Source organism: Protopterus annectens, chromosome 5.part0, assembly GCF_019279795.1.
Source record: "Protopterus annectens isolate FY-2018-M chromosome 5.part0, PAN1.0, whole genome shotgun sequence".
Classification (NCBI taxonomy): domain Eukaryota; kingdom Metazoa; phylum Chordata; order Ceratodontiformes; family Protopteridae; genus Protopterus; species Protopterus annectens.
The window spans coordinates 1292755919-1292770918 of NC_056735.1; the positions used below are offsets into that span (position 1 = coordinate 1292755919).

Sequence of the window (15000 nt, forward strand, 5' to 3'; positions counted from 1 at the left end):
ATGAGGAAATGGGTTGTAGATGGATTAATGGAAGATAAGACACTTCTATATTTGAGCAGATCAAGTCATGATGTTTCTGAAACATGGATATCAAGAAATTCACCTCAATAACACAGCAGAGCAAAACTCAAGAGGTGAATCTTGACATCCATGCCAAGAACAGATAGCAAATCAGTTTATAATACACACAGTCTTAGCTACTCTGATATATTACCAGTTAGAGAAAACAAATGTATATGAACACAAAGTGTTTTATAGTTTTGAAAGCCATAAAGCTATCATTGCTGTCACAAAGAAAGCCAGAAGCTGAGTTCCTCTGATGGATGACTGCCTTTTAAGCTGCTAGACACTTCACTGTACCCTACTTAGTTTTTCTCTGTATGACTGTGATAGCTGACACTGGTTGCTGTTACGCTATAGAATGAGGTTAGACCTCAACAGCACTTTAAGGTGCCTAACAAAATGTAGATAAGCACCTTGCTTACATTAGAAAGGTACTTAATAAAGTTCTCTTTTTCCCAAATTTGGAACATAATGGCATCATTCTGTGTACTGTAATATATATTTAGGCATATGAACTCAGTCCCAATAAGTGGATCTAATTATCCGAACTCTTAACACATTTTCAGATGAGTCCCTCCCTCCTTTATCAGTGCTTATTCATAATAACCATCTTCAGAATAATCAAAAGATCTCCCTCTCTAATTGCTGTTTCAGTGGGATACACCTCCCAACACAGCTAGAAGCCCTCTTTCCCCAGTCATAGTTTTTAATGTGCCAGACTCTTCTCTTTAGAAGATTAAGAAAGTCTCCATCACTTCATTATTAGTCACTGCATTTATGTGCCAGATTTTCTCACCAACAAATCAAGAAACTATTCCTCTCAGACTGCTGCTTATACCTTCCAGAATCCATACCACAAAACAATTTGAAGCCCTCCCTAGTAACCGCTTGTATCTGTCCGCCCCTTTCTAAATAAAGAAGGCCTACAACCTTCTTTAATCATGGATTTTATTGCATGACTGCCTCCCCTGCTAACAACCGCAAGGGCCTTTTTAAGCCTAGCCCTGCACCCCATATCTCTGACAAGTTCTGATACCCTTGATAAGTGTAAGCAGGGGCTTGGGAGATGAAACATTTACAAGCTGGCGCCTGGGAGATGTACTATTTACAGGTTGCCTGTGTCCATTAGAGACACAGGTGCCAAACCAGGGATGAACAAAATTTAGAAATCCTCCTTTCTTATAGGTTCATAGGATGATACTAGGCTATTGGCCAAGAAACTCTTATAAGCGTAGCCAAGAAGTTCACCCATGTTCCCACAAAGTCAGCACCTGTTTTCCCTGTCCAGCAGGGACACAGGTGGGATCCCAGGGGAGTATTTTCTGTTTCCCATCCAGTCATCCAGGTTCCTCTTAAAGAGGGTGAGTGAGGTACTCAGCCTGACATACAGAGGGAGTCTATTCCACAGATGGGGGAGTCTTTTGGATACAAATCTATCCCGCCAACAAGTTTTATTAATGTTACAGACCATGCTGAGCCCTTGTGGGCAGGTTAAGTAAGTGAAGTTTAACTTACAGATATGCAGCAACTCCATCAAGGGTCTGAGATGGCCTTACATGCCAGACACAGGTCACCTCTGAGCAGTCTGTACAAGAGTGAGTAGAGGGGCAGGACTTTTAGCCTATCTGTATAGAATAGGTGTTTGAGACCCTGGATTTTTGTGATCAGGAACCTCTGTGGTCTCTCCAGCTGCTGCATGTGTGTGGCAAGGTACATGCTGAAGGGGGCATTGTACTTGATAATGGGTCTGATAATTGAGGAGTACAGGGATGTTATAACCTTGTTTCTGGATGAAATACCCTTACTTATGAGGTGGGCTATGTAGAATGCCTTCTGTACAATGGAGTCAATGTGGTGGTCAGAAGTCAGGTTGCTATCAACCTGGGTACCGAAGTCCCTCACAACTGATTGCATGCTTAGTACATTTTTATTAATGTGATAATTAGTGGGGACGCCACTTTCCCCAAATGGGATAATGATGCCTTTCTTGCCATTCAGTTTGAGGCCATGCTTCTGGCAACAATCATTAGTTTGAGTAAGGTCCTCTTGGAGGATGTTCACATCACTAGAAGAATTTAATTCAGCACCCATCTTGCAGTCATCTGCAAACATGGTCAGCCACAGACCACTGGTTTTGGCATGCACCTCAAAAAAAGTATATCCCAAACAGTAGAGGCCCCAAGACTGATCCTTAGGGTATGCCACTCATTACAGGTCTACTACTAGAGGTGGCTTCCCCTATTTTGACTGAGTGGGTTCAGTCAGTGAGCTACTCATCTAGTAATATTTATTTATTTATTTAACATTTGATTACAGGGAAAGTCTGAGTTGGAATGAGCCAATTTTCAATGGAGGCTCGGGGAGAAATTCTCCAGATGCATGTCTTTGTAACACGGGAGGAAACCAGACCACCCGGAGGAAACCGGCATGAATGCAGGGAGGACATGCAGACTCTACACAGAAGGCACCCCAGACGAGACTTAAACCAGAGAACCTCTTGCTGTGAGGTGACAACATTAACTGCTGCACCACTGCTCCGTCCATAGGTTGATGCCTAGCTGCGAGAGTTTATCTACTATGCCTGAGTGAGGAATAGTGTCGAAGGCTTTGGCAAGGTCAAGGTAGACAGTGTGCACTGTCTTCCCCTCGTCCATGGCGTTGGTAACTGTTTTGAAGAAGTCAACCAAATTTAACAGGCATGATCTCCCTTTGACAAAACCAAACTGTGTGGGGTCAAGCATTTGGAGGTTGGCAATGTCCTTGTTTATAAGGTCCATGATAATGCATTCCATGGCCTTTCAGATCAGGCTAATTAGGCTGATGGGCCTATAATTGCTTGGGTCAGTGGATGCTCCATCTTTGTGTAGAGGGATGACAGTGGCTTGCCTCCATTCTGCTGAAATAAAGCCAGTGCTCAGGCTTTGGTTGAATAGGGTGCCTAAAGGAGCTGAAAGCTCATGCCTGAGTTCATATAGAATGCAGCCAGGGATGTTGTCAGGTCCCATGGAGACTGTATTTTTTGCCTTTGAGAGGGCATTAAAAACCTGCTCCCTGGTGATGAGGGGAGGGGGGCAGGTGCTGGGGATGTCCTAGTTTACTGATGGAGGACAGGAGGAGGGTGAAGTTTTCACTGAACCTGTCTGCCAATAGGTTGGCTATATCTACAGTGTTTGTGTATGTGGTGTTCTTGACCACCAGTTCAGTACAGATTTAGGTGTTACCTTTGAGACTGTGGATGTATGCAAAGAAAGCCTTGTGACTGTACTTAGTGGATGTGGCCAATTTGGACTCAAAGTTAGCCTTAGAGGATATCACCAGTGACCTTATTTGCTTGTTCAGACAAAGGAGAGATTGCTTCCAACTTGGCACCTGCTCCTTCTTGGTCCTGGACAGCAATTTTTCCTTTTATTAAAAATGTTGTTTATTGCTGCTGTCCACCAGACAGGTTTACTCTTCCTTGAGGAAGATGATTTATTCCTATCAGGTATTGCTGAGTCCATACAGCTATGTAGGTGCTCATATAGTTTTTTGGTGTAGGCTTGGACATTAGTACTAGTTCCAACTAAAGGGACAGTGACTGTGAGGCTGCTTATACCTGCTTTCAGGAGATTGCAGTCAGCTTTGGAAAAGTTTTTTTTTGTTTGACCCTGACAATGGGGGGGGGGTCAGGGGAGATGGTGACTTTGAAAGTGATCGCTTTATGGTTGGATCTTACCAAAGAGGATGACACTGTAGGGGTGCTACAGTAGCTACTCATGTTGGTTAGTACCAGGTCCAGGATATTTTCACCTCTCATGGGGGTGTTGACCACTTGATCCAATGCAATGAAGTCGAGGAATCTCTGGGCATTCATGTTTGAGCTAGAATAGATCTTCCACTCTATGGCTGCGTAGTTAAAGTCACCCAGGATCAGGGTAGAGGGTTGAATCTTGATGGATTCAAGTAAGTCCAGATAGGTGAAGTGGGCATCCTGAATCATGGTTGGGGGTCTGCAGCTAGCTGTGATTTGAATAGGTGTTTTCTCAACAGTTAACTGCAATTGGAGTGTCTCATGTGCATTGTACTGTCTGACCAGCCTGGAGGTGTGTATGTCTGATAAATATTGAAACTCCATCTCCTTTAGCTTTTAGCCCTCCATTTGGGGTCTGAAAATGTGGTATGTGAGTAACCTGGTAAAGCTGAGGTGTTCTCCACATCTTTGAACCAGGTTTCAGTAACTACACAAACGTCAGCATCCACAAAAAAGACTCCTAGCTTTTACCAGCATGACCTTTAAATTTCATTAAGAAGAATTTTTCACATTGGTAATTTTGTGCTCATGACTTTGCCTAAAAAGGCACTGTGGGGGAGGCAAGAGCCTTTGCCAGAAGGCTGAAGCCCAGGGAAGACAGATGAAAGCCATCTCTGACAAAGCATCATGGTCTGTCAATCATGTCTTCCCATGCTGTCAGGTACTGGATCCCCTTTGAATGACATCAGAAACTAAGCCAATTGTTAAAGTCAATTATTTTCTGTTTGTATTGAGGCATCATTCTGGTGACAGTGGGATGCTGCTTAAGGCTAGGGACATACCTGCCTAGGACACATATTCAGCAAGCTCAATTCATGCCTCTCTTCATATAGTCAAGAGAGGTATGTCTCAAGTCATTCACACTAAAATGGACCATGACAGACTCATAACAGTACCTGTTGTTAAGAGACTCGAGTGTGTGTGTGATATGGCAGATTCTAGCACCTGACAAACAAATTACCATGACTTTCTCCTTGTCTAGCCTGGCAAGGGGCACATCTGTGTGTCTCATGATAGAGTTTCCTATGAATAGTATGTTGGGTTTGTGGCTGGGCCTTTGAGGCTGTGAGACACAGGTGTGTGTACTACATGTGGTGCTTGGTGCTGACAGTTATGATGTGTGTAGGTGTTTTTGCTTTGGAGATCTCTTTTGTTTAGGTATGTTTTTGTTGAGAACTTCCACATTATGTAGGAGTGCACTGTACAGGTGTGGGTGGTCATGGTGTCAGAGGTGTGGTGTTTGTAGTGTTTGTGCAGACAATCTTCTCAGTGCCAGATGTACTGGCTTGTGACTGAGACAGCAAGGATTCTACATTCTTAACGTAATTGCATCTCTCACATATTGTGTTCCTAGATAGTAGTAGAAGAGAGTTGTCTGTGTATATAAGGCAGTTGCTACACTGTCTCAGGATGCCCATATCAACCAGACTAGCAGGAGAAACCATAGGAAATTGTCCATCCATCAGGGATAGTAGAGTGGGTACTATCACAGGTGTATAGGTAGGTACTAGGCTATCTGCCCAAGAGCATTTATAAGCCTAGTCAGAGTGTGTCGGCTTTCACCACCCCATTGATTAATTAACTGATCCTCTGTCAAGCAGAGCCAATGAAGTGATCCCAGGGGTGTATTTCTTTTACCCATCCACTCGTCAAGGTTTCTCTTGAAGAGTGTTAGTAAGGGGATCTGCCTGATGTAATTTGGAATTTTGTTCCAAAGCATGGGGAGTCTCTGTGACAGGACTCTATCCTTCCAGCAGGTTCTATTTATTGTTGTCATGAGGTTTAGCTCACTAGAGCGTGTGGCTCGCAGTAACTTGGATTTCTTTAGGTGGAGCATGTCCATCAATTCTGAGTTGGACATGGCTTTGAAAGTCAGGCAGAGATCAGCTCTGAGTAAGCGATATGCCACTGAGTACAGCCGGAGTTTTTCAGTCGGGCTGCATAGGACATATGTTTGAGACCAGTAATCCTTTTGGTGAGGTACTTTTGTGGTTTTTCCAGCTGTTGGAAGTGTCTTGTGAGGTACATCCCAAATGGGGCATTGTACTCTATGATGGGTCTAATGAGTGATGAGTAGAGGGGCACTATAGCCTCTTTATTTCTAGATGTGAACCCTTTAGTAATTACATGGGCCACATAGAAGGATTTCCTAACTACTTTGGCAATATGACTGTCAAAGGAAGGATTACTATCTACCTGGGTCCCCAGATCTCTTATTACCTCTTCTGTATTAAGGGGGCTGCCACCTATGTGGTAATTTGTGGGTGTTTTGTTTTTCCCAAATGGGATGACTATGCATTTTTTGGCATTTAGCTTGAGGCCATGACTTTGACACCAAGTGGTAAGGCCCTTTTGGAGGATGTCCGTGTCAGCTGGAGAGTCAATTATGGCTCCCAGTTTGCAGTCATCCACGAACTTGGTTAGCCATAGTCCTCGTGTGTTTGCCTGTACTTCTAGGAAGTATATGCCGAACAGTAGGGGTTCCAGGACTGAGCCTTGTGGGACACCACTGGTGACTGGTTTAGAGTCAGTACTGGAGCCCGCTATTCTTACCGTGTAAGTTCTATCTGTAAGCCAGTTGGCAACCCATCTTGTGACGTAGGGGTTTATGTTCAGGCTGGTGAGTTTTTCTGTAATACCCGAGTGGGGGAATGGTGTCAAAAGCCTTGGCGAGGCCAAGGTAGGCTGTGTGAACCACCTTTCCCTCATCTATGGCCTTGGTGACTGTCTCGAAGAAGTCCACCAGGTTTAGTAGACATGATCTGCACTTAACAAAGCCAAACTGGGTCAGGTCAAGTGTTTGGAGGTTCCCAATGCCTTTGTTAATGAGTTCCATGATGATGCGCTCCTTAGCCTTGTAGACCAGGCTAGTCAGGCTTATGGGGCGATAGTTACCAGGGTCAGTTGTGGCCCCTCCTTTGTGGAGAGGAATAACTGTTGCTGTGCATCATTCTATGTGCATGTATCCTGTAGACAGGCTGAGGCTGTACAGCGTGTTTATGTGGGGGGGTCAGTTCATTCTGTAGTTCATGCAAGACGCAGCCTGGGACACCATCTGGTCCCATTGATGCTGTGTTTTTGGCTTTTAAAAGGGCTGTTTTCACCTGTGCATCTGTGATTTTTTGGGACACTACACTTTTCCGGTATTGTTGTGGGCCCTTTTGGAGGTGAGAGGGGGGTGACGTTTGCACTGAATTTATCTGCCAGGATGTTGGCAATATCAGTAGGTTCAGTATATTTTGTGCTATTTTTGCACTAGTTCAGTGCATATCTGCGAGTTGCAACTTAGATTCTTAACATAGCTAAAGAAGGCTTTGTGGTTATCTTTTGAATCCTTGGCTATTTTTCTTTCGAAGTTAGCCTTGGATGATTTCATGAGGGACCTCAGTTTCTTACTGATACTGATCAGGGATGTCTTTCCTTCTTGGGATTTGCTTTTTTTCTGAACTAGTTTCCTCCTTCTATTGTATAGCCTGTTTATTGCAGGGGTCTACCAAACTGGTTTCCATCTCTTAGAGGAGTGAGTCTTGGTTTTGCTAGGGATGCCATGATCCATACATCCTTGTAGGTGCTCATAGAGTGCATTTGTAAAGTTTTCTGCATCTTGGGCAGCATTATCCTTTAGTGTGGGGGCTGTGAAACTTACCACCTCTGTCTTAAGTAAGGTGAAGTTTGCTTTTTGGGTGGTGGAGGGGTGTGGACATCCAGAGTGATTAGTTTATGGTCTGATCTAACCAGTGACGGGTTGACCTCCGGTGTGGAACACCTGTTGCCCATGTTGGTGATGACCAGGTCCAATATGTTTTCACCTCTGGTAGGGGAGTTTACCAGCTAATCCAGGGCATTTGAGTTGATGAATTCCAGGATGCGCTGGGCCTGGGAATTTGTACTCGAGTAGTTTCCCAGTGAATAGTAGGGTCATTGAAATCGCCCAATATCAGGGTGTTTGGTAGGTCCTTCATGTTTTCCAGTGTCGCCAGAAAGGTGGAGTGGTGGTCCTGGGTCATGGAGAGTGATCTGTAGCAGACCACAATTTGCATTGCAGATCTGCCCGATGTTAGCTGCACATGGATGATCTCAGAGGTATCATGCTGCACCACTAACCTGGAGGTGTAGGTATCCTTGATGAATATGGATACACCCCCTCCTTTTGTGTTTCGGTCCGTGTTCTCTGGCCAAAACGTGTGGTATGAGTTGTAGCCCAGTAGTGCTGGGGTGCTTTCTGGAGCCTTGAACCAGGTTTCAGTTACTGCACAGATGTCAACATTCTCCATACTGAGGAGTGCTTCGAGCACGTGCATTTTAAGATTTAAACTCCTGGCGTTGAGTAGCATAATCCTCAGTTTTTTGTTAATTGTGCTGTTTATAGAGGCAGCTTTGACTTTTGAGCCTTGCCTAAAAAAGGCACTATAGCGGCAGCAAGAGCCTTGGCCAGTATTTGAAAACCTAAGGGTGACAGGTGCAAGCCATCTCTTAAGAAGCAACGCGGCTTGTCAGGCATGTCGTCCCAGGCTGACAGACACTGGATCCCCTTTGAATGATACCAGAAGCTTAGCCAATTGTTGAAATTGATAATTTTTTCTTTATACTGAGGTATCATTCTTGGTGAGGGCAGGATGCTACTCAGGGTCAGGGTCATACCAGCCTGGGCTAAATGATCAGAGAGCTCTTCCATGTCTCTTTTCATGTAGTCCAGGGAGGTACGTCTCAGGTCATTCACACCAACATGTACAATGACAGATCATATTTGCACTTGTTCTGGAGTGACCTGAGTGCTTGTGTTATGTGGCGGATTCTGGCTTCCGACAGGCAGCTAACAGTAACCTTCTGCTTGTCCAGCCTAGTGAGTGGGACGTCAGTGTGCCTGACTATAGAGTCACCTATTACTAGTGTGTTAGGTATGTTATTTCGCCTTAAGGGCTGTGATTGTGTGGAAGACTAATTTTGTGTTTTATGTGTTGTCTGGTTTGTGACCGGAAGTGCAGGTTGTTTGGGTGTCTGCTTTGGAGGTCTCTGATGCTTTTGCAGGTTTTTATTTAGAGCCTCCGAGTATGAGTTTGTGTATTTATGTGTATTTTTTGCCAGTGCTGTTTTAGTAGGTCTGTGTGCGGCTGGCATTGTGGTGCAAGTGTTAACCTTCTCCTCTTGACTGCCTGTTAAAGTCTCGGGTGGAGACAGCTTAGATTCCAGTTTGGCTGTATAATTGCATCTCTCGCATATGTTAGTGTTTTGTGGTAGGAGGAGAGGGTTGTCTGTGTACATGAGGCAGTTGTAACATTGCCTCAGGATACTCAGATTCACCAGCTGGACTGGAGAGTGCACCTGAAGTTGCCCTTTGGTCATGCCTGAATAGTAGGGTGAGCTGCTTAGTCGCTTGGTTGGTGAGGGGTGAATAAAGAGCGTTACCCTGCTGGGCAATCAGTGTCAGGGTATATTAGTGCTTGCTATTAGGTCAGAGCAAGTGCTAGGCTCTAAGATGCTTTTTGATTGCTTAGGTTGAGAGTTAGACTAGTTTCAAGGGAAAAATTGAAGAGGAGACTTATTGGAGCCAGGAATAATTTAACCGTAGCTAACTGGCACTGCCCGGTGTGCAAAACCGTGCAAATGCGTTTTTTATAGTAGGGAAATGAAAGAGATAGAAATTAGTCCAAAATGGCCAATAAACTACTAACTTCTGGGCTAGAACCACTCCTCCAGGGACAGACAGATTGCTCAAAGCTCCCTTCTCTCACAGGTGAACAGAGAAACTTCCTTCTATCCAAGTAAGGTATGGGCAACTCAGAAACTAGTATCACAGCCCTGAATTCAGCACTAGCCTGAAAACTGGACTATACTAGCTTAGAAAGGTGGGAAACAAGGAATTGTTTTTTTTTTAATTATTTTTTTTGAAAAGATAAGGCAAAAACAGTAAAAAATACACTTAAAACAGCTTTAAACGACTACAAACGATCAGAAAAGGCTATCGCACTTTAGTGTGTAGCCTATAACAGTTAAACAAATTATTTAAACAAAAAACAACTTTTTAAAAGTGCAAGCAGTCAAATAAGTACAATATGTGAAAAAAACAAGCTTTTAAATCACAATAAATGCTGGAAAATCTGTGTTTAGGTGGAAAACAGTTAAGTACAGCAAGAAAGTACAGAAAACTGATACTTAATCACTCCAAAGTCTCTCTCCTAAGCTAGAAGGCTTGTATCAGTTCCTAGTGCTACCCAGTAGGTTAGTTACAGGAAAGATCAGAAACAAGCGCAGATGTGGTCTTTTAAACCAGAAAGTTGAAAGAGATGGACAAACTGTCCAAATGGTCAATAAACTACAATTTCTGGGCCAAGAACCTCTCCTCTCATGGTAGACAGGCTACCTAGTGCTTACCGCTCCCACTGATAATCTAGAAGGCTTTCCTCCAACACAGAAAGGCTTGGGGAGCGCAGAAGCTTACAAAGAGTCCTGGAATAAAGCAAATCTGTAACTGGACTAGACAAGTTACAGGAAAGGCAGGGAACAAGTACAAATATAGGCTTTTAAGCCAGCAAGTTGAAAGAGATGGAAAACTGCCCAAACGGCCAAATAAACTACAATTTCTGGGCCAAAACTCACTCTTTCAGTGGAGGATAGGCTACTTAGTGCTTACCACTCCCACTGATAGGCTAGAAGGCTTTCCTCCAACACAGAAAGGCTTGGGGGCTCAGAAGCTTGCTAACAATCCTGGATACAGCAACTCTGTAACCGGACTAGGCTAGTTATAGGAAAGGCAGGAAACAGGCACAAGTGTGGCTTTCAAACCAGAAAGTTGAAAGAGATGGAAAAAACTGCTCAAACAGCCAATAGCTACAATTTCTGGGCCAGGGACCACTCCTCTTGTGGTAGATAGGCTACCTGATGCTTACCACTCCCACTGATAAGCTAGAAGGCTTCCCTCCAACACAGAAAGGCTTGGGGAGCTCAGAAGCTTACAAAGAGTCCTGGATACAACAAATCTGTACCTGGACTAGACTAGTAACAGGAAAGGCAGAAAACAAGCACAAACATAGGCTTTTAAATCAGAAGGTTGTAAGAGATGGAAAAGCTTCCCAAATGGCCAATAAACTATAATTTCTGGTCCGGAAACCACTCCTCCTGTGGTAGATAGGTTACCTAGTACTTACCATTCCCACTGATAAGCTAGAAGGCTTCTCTCCAACACAGAAGGGCTTGGGGGTTTAGAAGCTTACCAACAGTCCTGGATACAGTAAGTCTGTACCTGGATTACACTAGTTAAAGGAAAGGTGGGGACCAAACGCAAAACGGGCTTTTAACCAGAAAGTAGAAAGAGATGGAAAAACTGCCCACACAGCCAATAAACTACAATTTCAAGGTCAAAACCTACTCTTCCCATGGTAGATAGGCTACCTAGTGCTTACCACTCCCACTGATACAGTCCTGGATACAGCAAGTCTGTATCTTGACTTGACTAGTTACAGGAAAGGCAGGAAACACGCTTAGAATTTTTTTTTGTTACAGAAAAGCAGCTAAAACAGCAGTAAATACAATTCAAATTGTAGTGCAGGCCAGCACACCCGAGCGTGTAGCAACACTACGGCAAATACAGTTCAAATAAATGCAATAAAATTAACAAATGACTAAAAAACAAATGCAGAAGGCAGTAAATTAGAAGGCTACTAACAAACAGTAATAAGTGCAGAGTAAGAGCGACTGAACAGATAACAGCATGCAGAACAGCAACTAGGACAGTTACAGTAAGAGCAGATAAATTATATATATATATATATATATATATATATATATATATATATATATATATATTTTTTTTTTTTTTTTTTTGAGGGAAGGAACAGAGCAGGATTAAGAGGCTACAGGGGTTGTCCTTCCCAAATGCTCTCTCTGTACACAGTAGGAGTGCCTGAAATCAGAATATGATCTCACTGCACTCAGTTGAGTGAGCAAATGAGATGGCCCCAGAAGGAGTATCCAAATACAAATCTACAAGAGGGGCGGGCAATTTTAAAGCCACCAACATTAATACCAAAACAAGAACAGGGAGGGTGGGTAGAGAAATAACTGTAGAGATACAGCCACAACTTCAGTTGAGTTAATATTCGTGTGAAAAACACAAATAAATAAATTAAATACAGTACTATATGCAAAAGAGCAGATAAAAGTGTACTTAAATTCACTTCTACATCCTGATTAGGATTGGATAAAATCAATACAGTTGGTGCAAGAGAGGGGCTCAGTTACACAGGAGTGCTGGTAAGGGGAAAAATGCAGCTGAGATACCTCGCAAAGGGTTAAAACAATGCAGTGGTAGTGCACAACGAGCAAACAAGTAGAAACCCATGGAAACGCGGGGTTTAAATATCACAAAAATGAAAGTAAAATAGAAACGGGGGGGGGGGTAAAGGGCCCACAATAGGGACATTTTATAAATATTGCTGTTACAAAAATAAAAAAAAAATGACAGAATAACAGGTTTTACATTAGCATGAATTTTCTGGAGGGTATGAAGTCTAAAACTCAAATGTTTGTTAATATGTTTTACTTCTGTCCACACTGATTTGCTAAAGGTTGGCCAGAAAAACAAAATTTTATAAGGGACAGACCGAAAATATGATGCAAAAAATCTGTACATTCTGTAAAACTCTGGACAGTTGACAGGTATGGTCTCAAATAATCAATTTTCCTATACAGAGAAAAGGTATTTTAAATGCCCACCTTGTCTGTTTTCATAATCCAACTTTTGCATTCTATGTCTCACTCTCACACTTAAGCAGCACCTTTTTCATATCTCTCAACTGTCCAAATTTTGCCTAATATTTTGATCTGTTCCATGTAAAATTTGTAATTTCCTGGATTTTTGTGGCAAATCAGTGATGGTTGAATTCACTAAATAATGACAGGCATTTGAGTTTCAGACTTCAAATCCTTCAGAAAATGCACGGTAACCCAAGACCTCTTATTCCAGACAGCAACTTTCTAAATTTATAAGAGAAATATTTCAAATTTGTCCCTATTTTTGAGGCTTTGTTCCCCATTATTTTTGGCTTTGCCCAGATTTTTTGTGCTATGAGGTTGAGAGCTATGATTATGAGCATTGTATTTAGGCTTATCACTTGCCCCTGTTGAGGACAGTCCCTGTTTGGGCAGTTGTGTCCTGCAAAATTGGTATTTGTCCTGGGATTTTTAGCGCAAAAACGCTTCCTAAACTTTCGTTAATAGTTGCATAAAATATTACCTGAATTACCTAAATATTGAAAAAACAATATTTTAAAAGAATATGTTTTTATTTTGGCCATAAAAATGAAGCCCATTTCTTGCATTGGTTATACATGAGTGTATAGTGGTTCTGCAAAATCTCACTTTTCCATTGAAAATAACCCGCTTTATGCATCTGAAAAAGTGGCAACCTGGTCGTATTACAATCCATGACTTCCCAAAATAATTTTGATAACGGTACGCAAACGACCAGTTAACATCATAATCCACTCATAAGTACATTGATACAATTCTACGAAATAATGTCTCAGGTGCTGAACATTAAAATAGGAAACATGCCCCTAGTCAAATTCCATATCCCGGATGTAAACCTGCAGTCAATCACGTTTAACTGCTTTAAAAACATTGCAACTAATTTTCAAGACACCCTTAAATATTTCGGTCTAGACAACTACAACTGTGTTGCTAGGTGAAATATGCTTCTCTTCAGCCGTTCAGTAACCTACACATAGAACCACCGCCTACTGCCAAGTACTGGCCAATGAAAGTGCTACTGGGAGTGTCTCACATGCAACAACAAAGACAGACTGGAGTCAGAGGATGGAAAAGTGGAGGAAGCTGCATGCCTGTTGGCTACTTATCCCTTGGGGGTGGGGATCCGACATACGTCGTACCTCAGGAATCCAAAATCTACGCGGACGTGGTAAACAAGCTGGTGTAGGGGGACAGCTGTCAAGAGGAGCGGGGCTCGGCTGAGCCAGTGTCCGTTTTCTGCGGAGTTCGCATATAAGAACGTTTATTTGAGAATAAGTTTCCAACTTCAGCTACAGTGCTAGCTAAGTTTGGAAACGAAAATAAATTGCAAACGTCGTTTCTTATTTCTTTCTATATTACTAGTGTTTTTATACTTTAGAATTTCTGCAGAAATCCCAGAAAAAAATCGAAAACGAGCGCTACTAACAATGGAAATACGCACAAATAAAAGAAGTGTTTGTGGTAAGCACAATGAACTGGTACATGAAATTATAGTTACGGGAAAAAAACTTAGAAAGTGAATGAAGTGTAAATTAATGAGCCTTTTTACGTTAGGTTTCACGTATATTTTATCATACATTCGGATTAAGAAAACACTGCACTGAATGACTGATGGTTATCTTTTATGTTTCTATTTCCAGGGTCCATTATTAATTACTTTACGTCAGCCAGGTTCCTAATCTACCTAGGGCATTCATTATCAACATGGGTGAGTAAATTAACAGTTTGCTGCTTAGAAGTCACACATAACCAGTTTTCAAATGAACATCCTGAATGAGCGGTCTCCTGTCATTTGCATGTGAAAAGTCTCCAAGCTTGCTGTCAGCTGACATTTCCCTGGGGCTTTGGGCTACTGGGTGGGTAGTAACTTGCTTCGATCTTGCATCTCTTGTCATTTGCGCTACGGCTGCACACATATGTATTTTTATAATAATGAATACTGCGTGTGTTTGGAGTGTCCAGCTTTGCTTCATTATCTTGATTTTTATATAAAGTTTACTGAAACCATATATTGAGTGGCTGAAAGCTGTTGGGGGTTATCGTGCCCCACAACGATGCTGCTCTCTGCAGAAATACCAGTTGGTGTACAGTCCATCGTCCAAATAACTACCTATGTTTGGAGTTGCTGTTTGCGGTTACACCACTCATATTTTTCCATACATATTTGTCCATATTTTCGCAGAATGTCCATACTTTTGCCACATATTTTTGGTCTGCCCTCATAAATTTTGTGTTTTTCTGGCAATTCATAGGAGATTGAAGTCATTAAGTAATGACGGACACTTGCGTTTCAGATTTCATGTCTTTCAGGAAATGCATGGCAACACAACACCATTTTTTCTAGTAGATTACTAAGGTTATAGGAAATATTTTAAATCTGTCCCAATTTTTGTCCTTTG

The 15000-nt window shown here is 42.4% G+C and overlaps 1 protein-coding gene across 1 annotated transcript in view; it reads left to right on the forward strand.

Annotated features, from left to right (window-relative positions):
* Positions 1-13741: 13741 nt before the first annotated feature.
* The window catches only part of SLC40A1 (solute carrier family 40 member 1), a 144920-nt gene continuing 143661 nt past the window's right edge, over positions 13742-15000 (forward strand). Inside the window, exons 1-2 of the mRNA XM_044071105.1 lie at positions 13742-14062; positions 14242-14309. Coding sequence (XP_043927040.1) covers positions 14029-14062; positions 14242-14309 — 102 coding nt within the window. The 5' untranslated portion in view covers positions 13742-14028. The remainder of the gene's footprint in view (positions 14063-14241; positions 14310-15000) is intronic.